Genomic DNA, 15,997 nt, shown 5'->3' on the forward strand with positions numbered 1-15,997 from the left:
CTCAGGACAGCTGAGCTTTGGAGGAATACACAGATTTAAAGAGGAGTCCGTAATTTGCTTTCTAATGATCATGATCTTTTCCTAAAAGAAGTTCATGAATTTATTACTGCTGAAGTGAAAGCCATTCTCACTTGGGGAATGCTGCTTTTTAGTTAGCTTTGCGACAGTATCAAAAATAAATTTAGGATTGTTCTTATTTTCCTCAATTAAGTTGGAAAAATAGGATGATCGAGCAGCAGTGAGGGCTCTTCGATACTGCACGGTACTGTCTTTCCAAGCTAGTCGGAAGACTTCCAGTTTGGTGTGGCGCCATTTCCGTTCCAATTTTGAAGCGTGCTTCAGAGCTCGGGTATTTTCTGTATACCAGGGAGCTAGTTTCTTATGACAAATGTTTTTCGTTTTTAGGGGTGCAAACTATGCATCTAGGGTATTGCGCAAGGTTAAATTGAGTTCCTCAGTTAGGTGGTTAACTGATTTTTGTCCTCTGACGTCCTTGGGTAGGCAGAGGGAGTCTGGAAGGGCATCAAGGAATCTTTGTGTTGTCTGAGAATTTATAGCACGACTTTTGATGCTCCTTGGTTGGGGTCTGAGCAGATTATTTGTTGTGATTGCAAACGTAATAAAATGGTGGTCCGATAATCCAGGATTATGAGGAAAAACATTAAGATCTACAACATTTATTCCATGGGACAAAACTAGGTCCAGAGTATGACTGTGACAGTGAGTAGGTCCAGAGACATGTTGGACAAAACCCACTGAGTCGATGATGGCTCCGAAAGCCTTTTGGAGTGGGTCTGTGGACTTTTCCATGTGAATATTAAAATCACCAAAAATTAGAATATTATCTGCTATGACTACACGGTCCGATAGGAATTCAGGGAACTCAGTGAGGAACGCTGTATATGTGTCACGGTTCCTACAGAAGGTGGCTCCCCTTCCTGTTCGGGTGGCGCTCGGCTGTCGTCGTCACCGCCCTACTAGCTGTCACTGATCCTTTTTTCCACTTTTCTGTTTATTGGTTTCACCTGTTTTGTGTTTGGTTGATTAGTCGGGCTATATTAACCAGTAGGCCCGCCTGCTATTTGTGCGGGATTGTTTGTGTGACTAGGGTGCACGTTTGAGGTTTACGTGTTTCCTATTTTGTGGGTTTTGCTGGACTGTTTCAGTCCCCGGTTTTGGGGCATTTGTTTTGTGTGCTCCCTGTGTGTTGTGGGGTGGCTTATGTTCGCCGTTTTGTGCATTAAATACCACAACTCTCTGCTTCCTACGCCTGACTTCGCACCCACTACACCCAGATCGTTACAATATGGCCCAGGAGGCCTGTCAACAGTAGCTATAAAAAGTGATTGCGTAGGCTGCATAGATTTCATGACTAGAAGCTCAAAAGTTTGATTTTAGTATGTGTCTATTTTTGTCTCACTCCCAGGGAACAAGTTTAACATGAGCACAAGTTTGGACTTCAACAGATTCCAAAGCATGTGTCATCTGACGAGGACTTTCAAACAACTGTGTACCCATGAACATAAACTGATTAACAGTTGAGGCGGCTATGCGTAGGGTTTATGTATTTTTTTCCATGCGTGGTAGTGTAATATTCGAACAAGGCTTTTTTGTTCAGAGGTGGAGTAGTTAGTGGGAGGGGTGTGTCATGGCAGACAAGCTGCCATCAGCTCGCAGACACTTTCCACTGCATGGCTGTGTTCTGCCTCTGGATGGTTGGGCTTGTCAGCGCTGTAGGACTCAGCTACACAGTATGTGTGACAGAGAGTGGGAAACCCCCACACCATACACTTGACACACCATTAGCTAGTCACTGTTACCGAGCCAGACTATGTATCATTATGTATCAATTCGAAATCCAGTGTGTGTGGATGCTAATGGTTTGTCAGTTACCAAACATCAGATAAAATGATGATAAAATTGCCCAAACCCTGTAGGGATGAAGTCAACTTGTACAACAAAGATGACAGAAATGATGTATGATGATCTCCAAGTGAAGATGGGTCTGATATGTGAATGGGCATAATCACTGGATTGCAGCGACTAGTTGGTGTCCATAAACTACTTTCGAGGCCAGGACATGATTAATAACAAAATGGAAATAGCTCTCAAGGTAAAGGCCTACACTTTCCGTTATATAATGTATCATATTTTGTTAGGGCTCTATTCAATTCATATCGCAGAAGTTCAGCGTTACAGCGTCATTGAAATTTAAATGCAATTTTCCCGCGTTAGTTGAGATTGTGATACACAATCGGAAATTGCCTTCACATTTATATTGTGCAATCTGTACCGCTTCAGCGATATAGACTGAATAGAGCCCTAATCTAATTGCACATATTGTGAGCCTGAGCCAAACATTAACCAAACAACAAATAATTAACAATGCATAAAAAATACTTTATTTTTTGTCTCCCTTTTCTCCATATAGCTGTTATGTAAAATCAAATGATAGGATAAATTATGCATGCGGTATCCACCTTGGCCTGAGCTCATAACTTGAATGATTGCCTCAGCTTTTTCTTGTGTAATAACAAACAGCCAGAATATACAGTATGTTCTCATGCATAATTGGGACAGATCACAGCTTCAGTGATAGAATGTGAAACTATCATCTATGGCAGATTTACTGTTTAAACAAAGGGCAAATCCCCCCCCACCCCGATCCTGTGAATTGAAAAGAAAAACTTTACAAAGGAAAAGTATTTTTCCACCCTCAGACTTTTTATAGATGAATAACTAATGCAGAAGTCTTTAAGCTCAAAATAAGGATCATGAATACATAACAAATAAAACTGATTTGTCACTGGATTTGTAAATTGGAAATCAATTCAGAGATTCTTGAAAGACGGAACAATATCTACTTTTGTTTCAAAAATACAAACATTTGTAAAATATAGAAAATGATTCATTTGAAAATCCCCAATAAAAACACAACAATTCTCAGATCTTACAGCACTCTGATGGACTTGACGTCAGACAAAAATCTGACGGAGTTTAATGGAATTGACAAAAATTGCCTTTTTCTTGACCGTTTATGGTTGTGACCATTGTGATTTCAATATTGTTTGTTTAAATCTATCAAAAGTAGAGAACTTTACAGACCAGGAGTGGTCTTGCTACACTACATGTAATGAGGACATGAATAAGGGGTCCTTATGGTATAGCTGACCCTGCTCATTCCTGATGAATATAGGATTTTAAACATCTGACGGAAGTTGACCAAATCTTCGGACACATTTTTTAGGAATCACAGTTTTGAGATAGAATAACTATTATTTTAAGTCAGAGGGCTACATTGGCACTGAGGGATGATGATATAAGAAGGATCCACTCAGCGCCCCATAAATCTGAGAGCCTGGTGTCCATGCATAATGATATTATGAACCAATTGGGACAGTGCAAGACAGTAAACATGAATCTGTGTCATCAATCTGAGCATAAGGCAGCGTAAAACACGGAACTGTTAGATACATTTTTTCATCAACAATACTAGCTGCTGTATGTAGGATACTCTACGGGGAAAGAAACATATACATTGAGCAATGTAATTGAAAGATCTCAGTGCTTCACTTGGTTCTATTAAATTCTGCGTTTGATAATTAACTCATAAATGTAATTAAGATCTCCATTCAGTGGGTATAGCAAATACAGCAAAATATTTCAAAGTAGTTACACAAATTTCTGTTGTAAGTGCAATAACTGCAAGTGCTTTGAACTTAAAATGGTCTAACCTATTAAAAATAGTCTTCTAACTGAATCACAATACTAGATTGCTGGCTTCCAGCATTGGAAATATAAATAGTCCCCAAATGTGAAGACAGTGAATTTCACACAGAAGTGCACACTAACACATACGCCATGTGCCATCTATCACTCTCCCATGCACATACACCCATTTGCTCATGCACACGCACACACCCACGTATGCAAGCACACACGCACACACGCACACAGACAGAAGTTTTGTTCTTCTATCCTTGTGGGGACCTACAATTTGATTTCCATTCAAAATCCTATTTTCCCTAACCTTAACCTGTAACCCTAACCCAAACCCTGAACCTTACTCCTAAACCTAATCCCTTACCCTTACCCTAACCCTAATTCTAACCCTAAACCTAATCCCTACCCTAACCCTAATTCTAACCCTAACCCTAACCCGATAGTCTTTGTCCTCATGAGGACATGGGAATTTGACTTGTTTTACTATCGTTGTGGGGACTTTTGGGGATTTTAGGTCCCGACATGGATAGAAGAACCAACACACACACACACACACACACACACACACACACACACACACACACACACACACACACACACACACACACACACACACACACACACACACACACAATCAATGACGTATCGTTGGCTCTTTTACTGTCTTTCAACCGTTTCTGTCGAGCATATTGAACACCAGTGCTCGGCATCATGCACCTGTACCTTGCAGTAAAAAAAGAGCTTCATGTGAATACAAAAGGATAAAACCTTATCTGAACCTTACACCATCGTCAGGGCAACCCTGTCTGGTGTCATAGGTCCTGTTTTGACCGAGATCCACAAGTCCTCATCTTTCGGAATCTTCTTATTTTTGTCTGATTTTGCTGTGGCTGAGCTGGGGCTGTCTGCACAGCAACCAGCGGAGTTGGCCCGGCGACAGCAGCAGCAGTGGCAGCACACCACCAGAGAAGTGAAGAGCACCACCATAGGCAGGGCTAGCAGCACCACCAGGCAGACTGTGTTATAGATCCCCTGGTCATGCTTAGTGGTGGCCACCTTCCACAAGTCACTGAAAAAATCCAAGATGTCTTCCTTCATGGTTCACTGACAGTGTCTGAACAACTCCTCTTGAGGGTAATCTATTGAAGAAGAAACCAATTACAATAGTGAACACGTTCTGATTGAAGTAGTCAGCAAGGGTGTTGCTGTTATCAGGGGATTGTTCTTGTGGTGATTTGACCCTGATCTAGTGCTGGTTTCAGTTTCCTGGTGAACTCATGACATTGAAGATTTCGCTGATATAGTAGGACATCCCAGTCACAATGAATATCTGATGAAGGAAAGGGAGGATGGGACAGACTAGAAAAATCATTGATGCAGGGAGAATCTCTTTATCCTCCCCTCCTTCCTTAACCGCCTTATCTGGGGGTTTGAAGACCAACGCATTTTTTTATGAAAGTTTGAAGTCCAAAGATCAATTGTTTATGAGAGAGGGGGGGTTTTCCTTTGTAATCCTTCAGTTGCTGTAATGATTCCAATCTCTCCTTGCCTTGATGGGAAGGTCTATGAAGTCTGCCTGTTTGTGTAGTTTGTTTGTTTCCTCTTTTGGGATTTGGGATCCTACCTCACGTCCTCTGGAGTCTCCTCTCTATTTTAATCCATTCTCCTCTGGGAGAAGTGATGGAATGAGGACATTTTCTGTGGAGAGAATTAGAGAGAAGAAGGTGAGCAGAGTGAACCCCAGTCCCACTGGTGCCTTTTCGCTCTCTTCCCTCCCCTGCTCAAGTATCTTATTCAGCTTAACTCTCATTAAAGTTACAGGAAAATGTCATGGCTCTGGCTGCCTGAATGCACCATGGAGGGAAATACATTTAAATGTGCCGGCTAATGGCGGCCTAGCTTTGATGGTTTTGACTTTAACATTGACTGAGTGTAGCACTCCACCGTAACTTGGATCAATGGTAACCGTTATGGGTATCCAGGAGGTCAAAGGGTAGTTTATAGGTTTATGTTGACTAGGATTATGGCCCTGTGAGGAAAGATTTAAAAAAAATATTATATTGCCTGCTCCACTTTCTAAGCCATATGTATCTGATTGCAAGTGAACAGCAAGAAGGTTGTGTTTGTCTCACAGCCCATGTGTGAAATTGGCTTACCCATAGTCAGCTTCACTTCCTTCCTAGCATAACAAAACAGGAAACTGCGCGCTGCTGCTACTTTGTTGCATTGAGTTAAGAAGGCTGCACCTACTTGCAGTTTGTCAAAATGAAGGTCCCATTTCAGCTAAACACATTTTTTCACCAAATCCATTAAATGTAAGCTTCTCCATTATTCATGTATGTAGGTCTATGCATTTGTTTTATGGTGATGTTGAGTCTAAAGTTGAGACATACAAGGTATGATGACTGGAAGGAATGAGTAACAATCCCACTGGGCACACACTGGTTGAATCAATGCCACGCCATTTCAATGAAATGTTGGTTCAATGTAAAATAGATGTTGAGTTTACATCTGTTCCCAGTAGGATATCACTCATTAGCATTGTCTAGCAAGGTGTAAGAATAGTTTTCCTCGCTAGAGTAGAAAATGGTCAGAGGTTTGTTGTAGTGTACACCACATCAATTTACAGACGCTGTGAAGAACTTGGAGAGTAGTTTTCAAGCAGAAATTGAGAATGAAGAGAATCAATGAAATCTCAATGCATTGAAAAATATATCAAGATCTTATTCTCTATCACAACATCCCCATTCCATAGAGTGTCATGCTATTAGACGGTCTTTGCACTCTGGTCAGGCTGTGGAATGAATGTAAAATAACAACAATGTAACAAATTGACATAACATTGTCTTGGCCTATGATCAGCTGTAAACAGGAAGATACTTTCAGTGGCTCACAAAGCCAGGATGGGGAAAAAACTCTTATGACTTCATCAGTAAGCTACAGCTATTTATGGAACTTGGAACTCTGTTCTGCCCAACCTTAAAGCCTGAATGACAGAAGGCAACACAAGGCAAAACAGGAATATTTAATGAATGGCCCACGGTAATTTGTTGAAAAACCCTTATGAAAAAGAAATGGCGAATGTTCAATTCTAATTATCTTAATAATAAGAGTCAGTCAACAGTCTTTTGCAGGGATAGTCAAAAGTTTAGAGACAGCAAAAGTCATGCATTAGTGTACCAAATTCATATCTTTACTCAAAATCAGTGTCGTGGTAAGAAACACAAGATTGCATATTTTTGATGGGAACAGTTGGGAACATGACCATATCTCCACACAGTATAAGAGAGGACATTGTCTCAATGCATTACAGTTCAAGCTGAAAGGTAACCTTTGAGTCAGGGAGAGTGAAATAGTATAAGTAGAGGAGAGAGCATAACGAGGCAAAGTTTCAAATCAAATTATAGAAATCTCAGACATTTAAGATCTTAGGTGAACCTTAGGTTCAACCATCGAAACCATAATGTCACTAGTCATAGACAATGTGCAAAGCATTGTGCAATGGCCCAACGCTATATTTAAGATTTACATTTCCTGAAAGAGATATGCTATAGAATGGCACTGAGTAGTGACTGACTAGCAACATATCATCTGGTACATCACAATACCTGTTAAACCGATGGAGGGGACTTTCCAAAACAACAGACTTCCAGTTCACGCATAGTATTATAAGTATATACATTGACTCCTTAGCCACAGATACTCAACCAAATAAGATCAACAGCATTCAAGATCAACAGCTTCCCATTCATCATTTCTCAACAGACTTTTGAAATGTACACCTTACCGGCAAAAGGTTTTAGAAGTCCGGGCCAGTAAAGCTGTTTTTCCCTCTCCTCTTTCTTGTAAATCCTCTTTAATATCGGCTGCTGCTTTTTGTTGATATTCTCTAAGCTCTCAATGTTGCCCCATACCTTGTATGTATTGAACTGTGCTCTTTGTGCCTGTATCTCTTTACCTCTCTCTGCCCGTGTGTGTCACTCTCTCAGTGCAGCGTCCCTTCTCTCTGCCCTGCACACCCTGTGTAAGAAAGGGCCCTCTGTCTGTATTCGCGTTCCCTTGCCTGACACGCTGCATTCTTGTGGTTACTTTATACACACAAGTTCCCAGTGATGTCAGAGAGAGAGCGAGAGAGAAAAAAAGAGAGAGGACAGAGAGCTCCCCTGAGAATCCCACTGCTCATAATTAATTGGATTTGTCTGCAGTTTGTAACTTGATGTTTTCAAATTCATATTCTAAAGAGCTGCTGACTTTAGTGTTTGAACGCTTTACCACAACATTAATGCACATAATTATAAGTGTTATAAACCTAAAATTAACCAAAACACCTCACCCATTTCAGCGCTACCTCACTAACTCTAATTGGAAAGAGGAAATGAAAGTGTGTGTGCATGCGTGGGTGTGTGTGGGTGTGGGTGTGTGTGTGTGTGTGTGTGTGTGTGTGTATGTGTGTGTGTGTGTGTGTGTGTGTGTGTGTGTGTGTGTGTGTGTGTGTGTGTGTGTGTGTGTGTGCGTGTGTGAGTCCTGTATGCTCAGGGTGTGGACAGAGCAGGGAAACAGGTGAAGCAGAGAGAGATGCACTGATGTGTGACTGCTTTGTTGAAATCTGTGAGAGATCATGTGACCCTGTTCGTGAGGAGAATGGACCTCATCCATGCCTGTGGCAAACAACATGCACTCACTGGTAAGAGACTGTCACATCCCACAACATACACACTTTGACCCTTGTACTGTAATTCACAGAGAGAGATGAGGAGAGAAAGAGGGAAAATACACACTGAAATATGTTCTTCTAAACCAAATAGGTGCTCTGACTGTCTGACTGACACCAAAAAGTGTCCCCTATTGGAAATATGTATTATTTTGTTAACCTCCTAATGAACCATGAATACGCGGGCTGTGGCCAAGTGAGTATATGTGTTTCATGATCACAGTAATCCTCATTTTGCAATAAGAATGTGAGATTTATTCTGTTTGCTCCAGGCTTTGTTTTAATGTGGAGTTTATTGGGATACGCTACACCCAGTTACCTGTCTGTAGGCTATATACTGTCGTACTTCACATTGAGGGGTGAGGACTGAATCGTACACTCTTAGAAAAGTGTTCTTTGTCTGTCCTCACAGGAGAACCCTTTGAATAACCTTTTTTGGTTCCAGGTATAACCTTTTGGGTTCCATGTAGAAAACTTTCCACAGAGGATTCTACATGGAACCGAAAAGGGTTCGTTCTACCTTGATCCAAAAAGGGTGCTCCTATGGGGACAGCCAAATAACCCGTTTGGAACCCTTTTTTCAAAGATTGTAAAGAGGTAAAGGAACTGTAATCAGGATGTAAAGACTAGCACTACCGCAGTCATTGCTCAAAGCTAGGATTCCCCTATTTGTGCTGCTAAATCAACCCATTATCTCTCCTAATTTCCTGTTTGGAAACTCTATTCTCAATTTTCATAATATGTGGCAGAAACCAAGAACACTGCTCAGCAGAAAACATTCTCATAAAGAAGTGGCTCTTCTTGGGAATCTTTGGGGGTAGGCTAAATATTGCCCTGCACAGCAGCATTAGGGTGCCTTTGAAACGTTACTCTGCACATTTTATGAGCTCGTGTGCTAATGAAAAGTAAATCAGAAGGATGCGGAGGCCAAAAATAGGCTAGGCCGTTCCGTTGCTAACCAGTCCCAAAAGCAAAGCAGGCCATGAGTCACTCCTGTAAAATGTTTTGGCCCAGTGCAATGAAAACAGGAGGAGGGATCTGAAGAACACACAAAGTTGATTTGATGGAGATTACTCTATATATGGAAGTACCTCTCCTGTATTTTCAGTGATGGCATTGTAAAAAAAGTAGTTATTAGCTCTGATGTAAACAAAGGCCTGTTTAGGAACTTTCCAATCCACTTTCTGACTGACTGGTCCAACATACAGCTTGTGTAAATGTGACTGGATGAAAGTAATTTGACTGTGATATCAGATTCATGTTAAAGAGACTATTGATTTCGAAAGTACGTCAATAAGTAGCCAATCAATTCCAGGCTAAAGGTCGAACTTGAGGCAGGGGCGTCAATTGGGTATGGCAGAGTACAGCAGACAACATACCCTAGCTCAACACCAACAATTTAAAATAGGCTACAAAAATCATTCCAATCCCGATTAAAAGGAAATTAGGTTTGCAAGAAAGGCATTTCACTATACTTTTGCATGCAATATTAAAACTTAACATTTAACGGGCTGGTTTTAAGACCATGCGGGCAGCTCAGAGTGGACGGGGAGGCTGTTTGCCTCGCTGCAGTGAACAGCTCTAAAGAATGCAGAGGTGGAAGATGGCTGTAGATGACTACGTAACTCCTGTTTGACTTGATATGAAACGAAACTACAGTTTTTAATCCCAGTGCATAGAAACAAATTGCTGTATGACGTGCTGTATGAATTGTTGTCGTCAAAATGTATGTCCCTTGTCAGCTGAGGTGAATGAAGCTACAGCAGCCAAGGTGTTCTACGAATGGTTTTAAATTGTGTAGAAATGCAGTAAATAACTTTATAAAAATGACGTGGATTAGCTGAAATTACACCACTGACTCAAGGTACATTTGACCACATGATATACTGGACACACTGTTTAAACCGGTTGGTTATTCCCACATGACTCATCTCTTCCTTCCCGTTATTCAAGTATTTTAAAAGGCAGAATAAAGAAGGCACCTTGTCAACCTGTCCGGACATGGATTAAGAGACCCTACCAATGCTTGGATTTGTTATTCTCAGTAGTTGACTACTAGGGTATACTGTCTGGTACATACAGTCCAGTAAGTCAGACAACATCTATAGTATGAATAGAAGCGTCTGTTTTCAGGAGGAAATCAGCAAGATGGAGACAGGAACTTGTGTGGTCTGGCAACTTACTTTCTGTTTCTCTGTCTGTATTGTTCTGTTGCATTTCTCAGTAAGTTACCCAGTATCACCATGTGGTATGTACACAGAAAGGAAGTAATTCCGCAGAAACTCCTAAAGAAGTGCATATTTTTTTGGGGGGGAGTAACTTTACCCACTTGGCACAGACATCATTTCAACGTCTAGTTTTGAATGACATTTGGTTGAGTTTTTAAAAAAGTATATATTTTTATTTATTTTTAGCTTTATTTAACTAGGCAAGTCAATTAAGAACAAATTCTTATTTACAATGACGGCCTAGGAACAGTGGGTTAACTGCCTTGTTCAGGAGCAGAACGACAGATTTTTACCTTGTCAGCTAGGGGACTCGACCTAGCAACCTTTCGGTTACTGGCCCAACGCTGTCAACTAATGTGAATTCAACGTGAAATCAACCAAAAAAATCACTATGTTATTGGTTTTAGGATAAAAGTTGGGTGAAAAATATACTAAATTCCCTCCGTTGATGACTTTTTGCAAATTCAATCCGTTTTCCATGTTGATTCAACATCATCACATTTATTTATTTTTGTTGAAATTATGTGGAAACAACAACATAACAGCCTAGTGGGTTGTTATGTTATTGTATTCGCAATAACCTGCAAGTTCAAACAAAAACAAAAATATAAACGCAACATGCAACTATTTTACAGATTTTCCTGAATTACAGTTCATATAAGGAAATCAGTCACCTTAAAAAAAGTAGAGGCATGGATCAGAAAACCAGCCAGTATCAAGTGTGACCACCATTTGCATGCTCAATGGGTGACATGTCTGGTGAGTATGCAGGCCATGGAACAACTGGGACATTTTCAGCTTCCAGGAATTGTGTACAGAGCCTTGTGATATGGGGTTGTGTATTATCATACTGAAACATGTCAATGTAAATAGTCGGGAGACCATTTGATTATATGTTCAGCAGTCTTATGGCTTGGGGGTAGAAGCTGTTAAGGAGCCTTTTGATCATAGACTTGGCGCTCCGGTACCGCTTGCCGTGCGGTAGCAGAGAGAACAGTCTATGACTTGGGGGACTGGAGTCTTTGACAATTTTTTGGGCCTTCCTCTGACACAGGTCCTGGGTGACAGGAAGCTTGGCCCCAGTGATGTACTGGGCCGTACGCACTACTCTCTGTAGCCTCTTACGGTCAGATGCCTAGCAGTTGCCATACCAGAAAGTGATGCAACCAGTAAGGATGCTCTCGATGGTGCAGCTGTAGAACTTTTTGAGGATCTGGGGACCCATGACAAATCTTTTTCAGTCTCCTGAGGGGGAAAATATGTTATCGTGCCCTCTTCACAACTGTCTTGGTGTGTTTGAACCATGATAGTTTGTTGGTGATGTGGACACCAAGGAACTTGAAACTCTCGACCCACTCCCCTACAGCCCCGTTGATGTTAATGGTGGCCTGTCAGCCCGCCTTTTCCTGTAGTCCACGATCAGCTCCTTTGTCTTGCTCACATTGAGGGAGAGGTTTTTGTCCTGGCACCACATTGCCAGGTCTCTGACCTCCTCCCTATAGGCTGTCTCATTGTTGTAGGTGATCAGTCCTACCACTGTTGTGTCGTCAGCAAACCTAGTGATGGTGTTTGAGTTGTGTTTGGCCACGCAGTCGTGGGTGAAAAGGGAGTACAGGAGGGGACAAAGCACACACCCCTGAGGGGCCCCAGGGTTGAGGATCAGAGTGGCAGATGTGTTGTTACCTACCCTTACCACCTGGGTGCGGCCCGTTAGAAAGTCCAGGATCCAGTTGCAGAGGGAGGTGTTTAGTCCCAGGGTCCTTAGCTTAGTGATGAGCTTTGTGGAGACTATGGTGTTGAACACTGAGCTTTAGTCAATGAACAGCATTCTCACATAGGTGTTCCTTTTGTCCATGTGCGAAAGGGCAGTTTGGAGTGCGATTAAAATTGCATCGTCTGTGGATCTATTGGGGCGGTATGCGAGTGGGTCTAGGGTTTCCGGGATGATGGTGTTGATGTGAGCCATGACCAGCCTTTCAAATTACTTCATGGCTACAGATGTGAATGCTACGGGTTAGTAGTCATTTAAGCAGGTTACCTTGGTGTTCTTGGGCACAGGGACTATGGTGGTCTGCTTGAAACATGTTGGTATTACAGACTCGGTCAGGCACAGGTTGAAAATGTCAGTGAAGACACTTGCCAGTTGGTCAGCGCATGCTCGGAGTACACATCCTGGTAATCCATCTGGCCCTGCGGCCTTGTGAATGTTGACTTGTTTAAAGGTCTTACTCTTATCGGCTACGGAGAGCGTGATCAGATGTTCGTCCGGAACAGCTGATGCTCTCATGCATGCTTCGGTGTTGCTTGCCTTTTTGTAGTCCGTAATAGTTTGCAAGACCTGCCACATCCGACGAGCGTCGGAGCCGGTGTTGTACGATTGATGGTTCATCGGAGGGCATAGCGGGATTTCTTATAAGTGTCTGGGTTAGAGTCCAGCTCCTTGAAAGCGTCAGCTCTATTCAGACCCTTTACTCAGTACTTTGTTGAAGCACCTTTGGCAGTGATTACAGGCTCGAGACTTTTTGGGTATGACGCTACAAGCTTGGCACACCTTTATTTGGGAAGTTTCTCCCATTGTTCTCTGCAGATCCTCTCAAGCTCTGTCAGGTTGCATGGGGAGCATAGCTGCACAGCTATTTTCAGGTCTCTCCAGAGATGTTTGATCGGGTTCAAGTCCGGTCTCTGGCTGGGCCACTCAAGGACATTCAGAGACTTGCCCCGAAGCCACTCCTGCATTGTCTTGGCTGTGTGCTTAGGGTGATTGTCCTGTTGGAAGGTGAACATTTGCTGCAGTCTGAGGTCCTGAGCGCTCTGGAGAAAGTTTTAAGGATCTCTCTGTACTTTGCACCTTTCATCTTTTTCTCGATCCTGACTAGTCTCCCAGTCTCTGCCGCTGAAAAACATCCCCACAGCATGATGCTGCCACCACCATGCTTCACCGTGAGGATTTTCATTTATCCTTTATTTAACTAACAAATTCTTATTTAGAATGAAGGCTTACCCTGGCCAAACCCAGACGACGCTGGGCCAATTGTGCACCGCCCTATGGGACTCCCAATCATGGTCAGCTGTGATTGAGCCATGGATTTGAACCAGGGACTGTAGTGATGCCTCTTGCACTGAGATGCAGTGCCTTAGACCACTGCACCACTCGGGAGACCTGGGATGGTGCCAGCTTTCCTCCAGACGTGACGCTTGGCATTCAGGCCAACGGGTTCAATCTTGGTTTCATCAGACCAGAGAATCTCCAAGTGGGCTGTCATGTGCCTTTTACCAAGGAGTGGCTTCCGTCTGTACCATAAAGGCCTGATTAGTGGAGTGCTACAGAGAGGGTTGTCCTTCTGGAAGGTTCTCCCATCTCCACAGAGGAACTCTAGAGCTCTGTCAGAGTGACCATCTGGTTCTTGGTAACCTCCCTGACGAAGGCCCTTCTCCCCTGATTGCTCAATTTGGCCGGGTGGCCAGCTCTAGGAAGAGTCTTGGTGGTTCCAAACTTCTTCCATTTACATTTACATTTAAGTCATTTAGCAGACACTCTTATCCAGAGCGACTTACATTTAACCTTTATTTAACTTGGCAAGTCAGTTAAGAACAAATTCTTATTTTCAATGACGGCCTAGGAACAGTGGGTTAACTGCCTTGTTCAGGGGCAGAACGACAGATTTGTACCTTGTCAGCTCGGGGATTTGAACTTGCAACCTTTCGGTTACTAGCCCAACGCTCTAACCACTAGGCTACCCTGCCTCCCCATATTTAAGAATGGTGGAGGCTACTGTGTTCTTGGGGACTTTCAATGCTGCAGAAATTCTTTTGTACCCTTCTCCATATCTCTGCCTCGACACAATCCTGTCTCTGAGTTCTACGGACAATTTCTTCAACCTCATGGTTTGATTTTTGCTCTGACATGCACTGTCGACTGTGGGACCTAATATAGACAGGTGTGTGCCTTTCCAAATCATGTTACATCAATTGAATTTACCACAGGTGGACTCCAATCAAGAAACATCTCAAGAATGATTCCTGGATACAGGAAGCACCTCAGCTAAATTTCGAGTTTCATATCAAAGGGTCTGAATATTTATGTAAATAAATTATTTCTGTTTCAGTTTTTTTTCATAAATTAGCAAACATCTCTAAAAACCTGTTTTTGCTTTGCCATTATGGGGTATTGTGTGTAGATTGGTATTGTGTGTAGATTGCTGAGGATTTAAAAAACATGTAATCCATTTTAGAATAACGCTGTAAAGTAACAAAATATGGAAAAAGTCAAGGGGTCTGAATACTTTCCGAAGGCACTGTATATATTTTATACAGTCTTTTTTTTATCATCTTCATCAAGGATGCCAATAATTCTGGAGATACTTTTTCATTTGAAAAGCTTGGTTAATCTCGTATTAGTTTGTTTTATTATGAATGCCAGTGACATCTATTTTTCAGGTAACTGTCATTAATCAATATATTAAAGTAGGTACTTTACCTTCATTATATGCAACTCAAATAATCAATAACTGAATTGCTGGTAATGATCTATGCAGTTCCCATAAGGATACCTGCCACAACATATGTAACTGGATGTTTCCTAACTTTATATTTCAGGCAGTTGTGGAATCTTATGATTATAGGGCTCCCGAGTGGCACAGCGGTTACTTAATATCCATCCCGGATCCGGGATCCTCCTCATCAAAAAAGCTGACTAGCATAGCCTAGCCTAACGGGACAGGGATATCATATAATATAATTTTCATGAAATCACAAGTCCAATACAGCAAATGAAAGATAAACATCTTGTGAATCCAGCCATCATTTCCGATTTTTAAAATGTTTTACAGCGAAAACACAATATGTATTTCTATTAGCTAACCACAATAGCCAAAGACTCAACCGCATATTTTCACCATGTTTCTACCGCATAGGTAGCTATCACAAAACCGACCAAATAGAGATATAATTAGTCACTAACCAAGAAACAACTTCATCAGATGACAGTCTTATAACATGTTATATTAATGTTTTGTTCGAAAAATTTGCATATTTGAGGTATAAATCATAGTTTTACATTGCAGCTACCATCACAAATAGCACCGAAGCAGCCAGAATAATTACAGAGAGCAACGTGAAATACATAAATACTCATCATAAAATATTTATGAAAAATACATGGTGTACAGCAAATGAAAGATAAACATCTTGTGAATCCAGCCAATATATCCGTTTTACAGCGAAAACACAATATAGAATTATATTAGCTTACCACAATAGCCAAACACACAAATGCATTTATTCACCGCAAAAGGTAGCTATCGCAAAAACCAGCAAAAGATATAAAATTAATCAC

General features: G+C 41.7%; 1 protein-coding gene across 2 annotated transcripts; it reads right to left on the reverse strand.

Annotated features, from left to right (window-relative positions):
* Positions 1-4,140: 4,140 nt before the first annotated feature.
* LOC120020055 (uncharacterized protein KIAA0040) lies at positions 4,141-7,779 on the reverse strand. Of its 2 annotated transcripts, none has more exons than XM_038963490.1 (2): positions 7,682-7,779; positions 4,141-5,421 (listed from the first exon to the last, which is right to left on the reverse strand). In XM_038963490.1, the coding sequence occupies exon 2, from the start codon at positions 4,819-4,821 to the stop codon at positions 4,504-4,506; it is 318 nt and encodes a 105-aa protein (XP_038819418.1). In that variant the 5' UTR covers positions 4,822-5,421; positions 7,682-7,779; the 3' UTR covers positions 4,141-4,503. The 2 variants fall into 2 exon arrangements, with proteins under 2 accessions (XP_038819418.1, XP_038819417.1); XM_038963489.1 differs by having other exon boundaries at positions 7,511-7,779.
* Between the last annotated feature and the right edge of the window lie 8,218 nt (positions 7,780-15,997).

This window comes from Salvelinus namaycush, chromosome 25 (assembly GCF_016432855.1).
Source record: "Salvelinus namaycush isolate Seneca chromosome 25, SaNama_1.0, whole genome shotgun sequence".
NCBI lineage: Eukaryota > Metazoa > Chordata > Actinopteri > Salmoniformes > Salmonidae > Salvelinus > Salvelinus namaycush.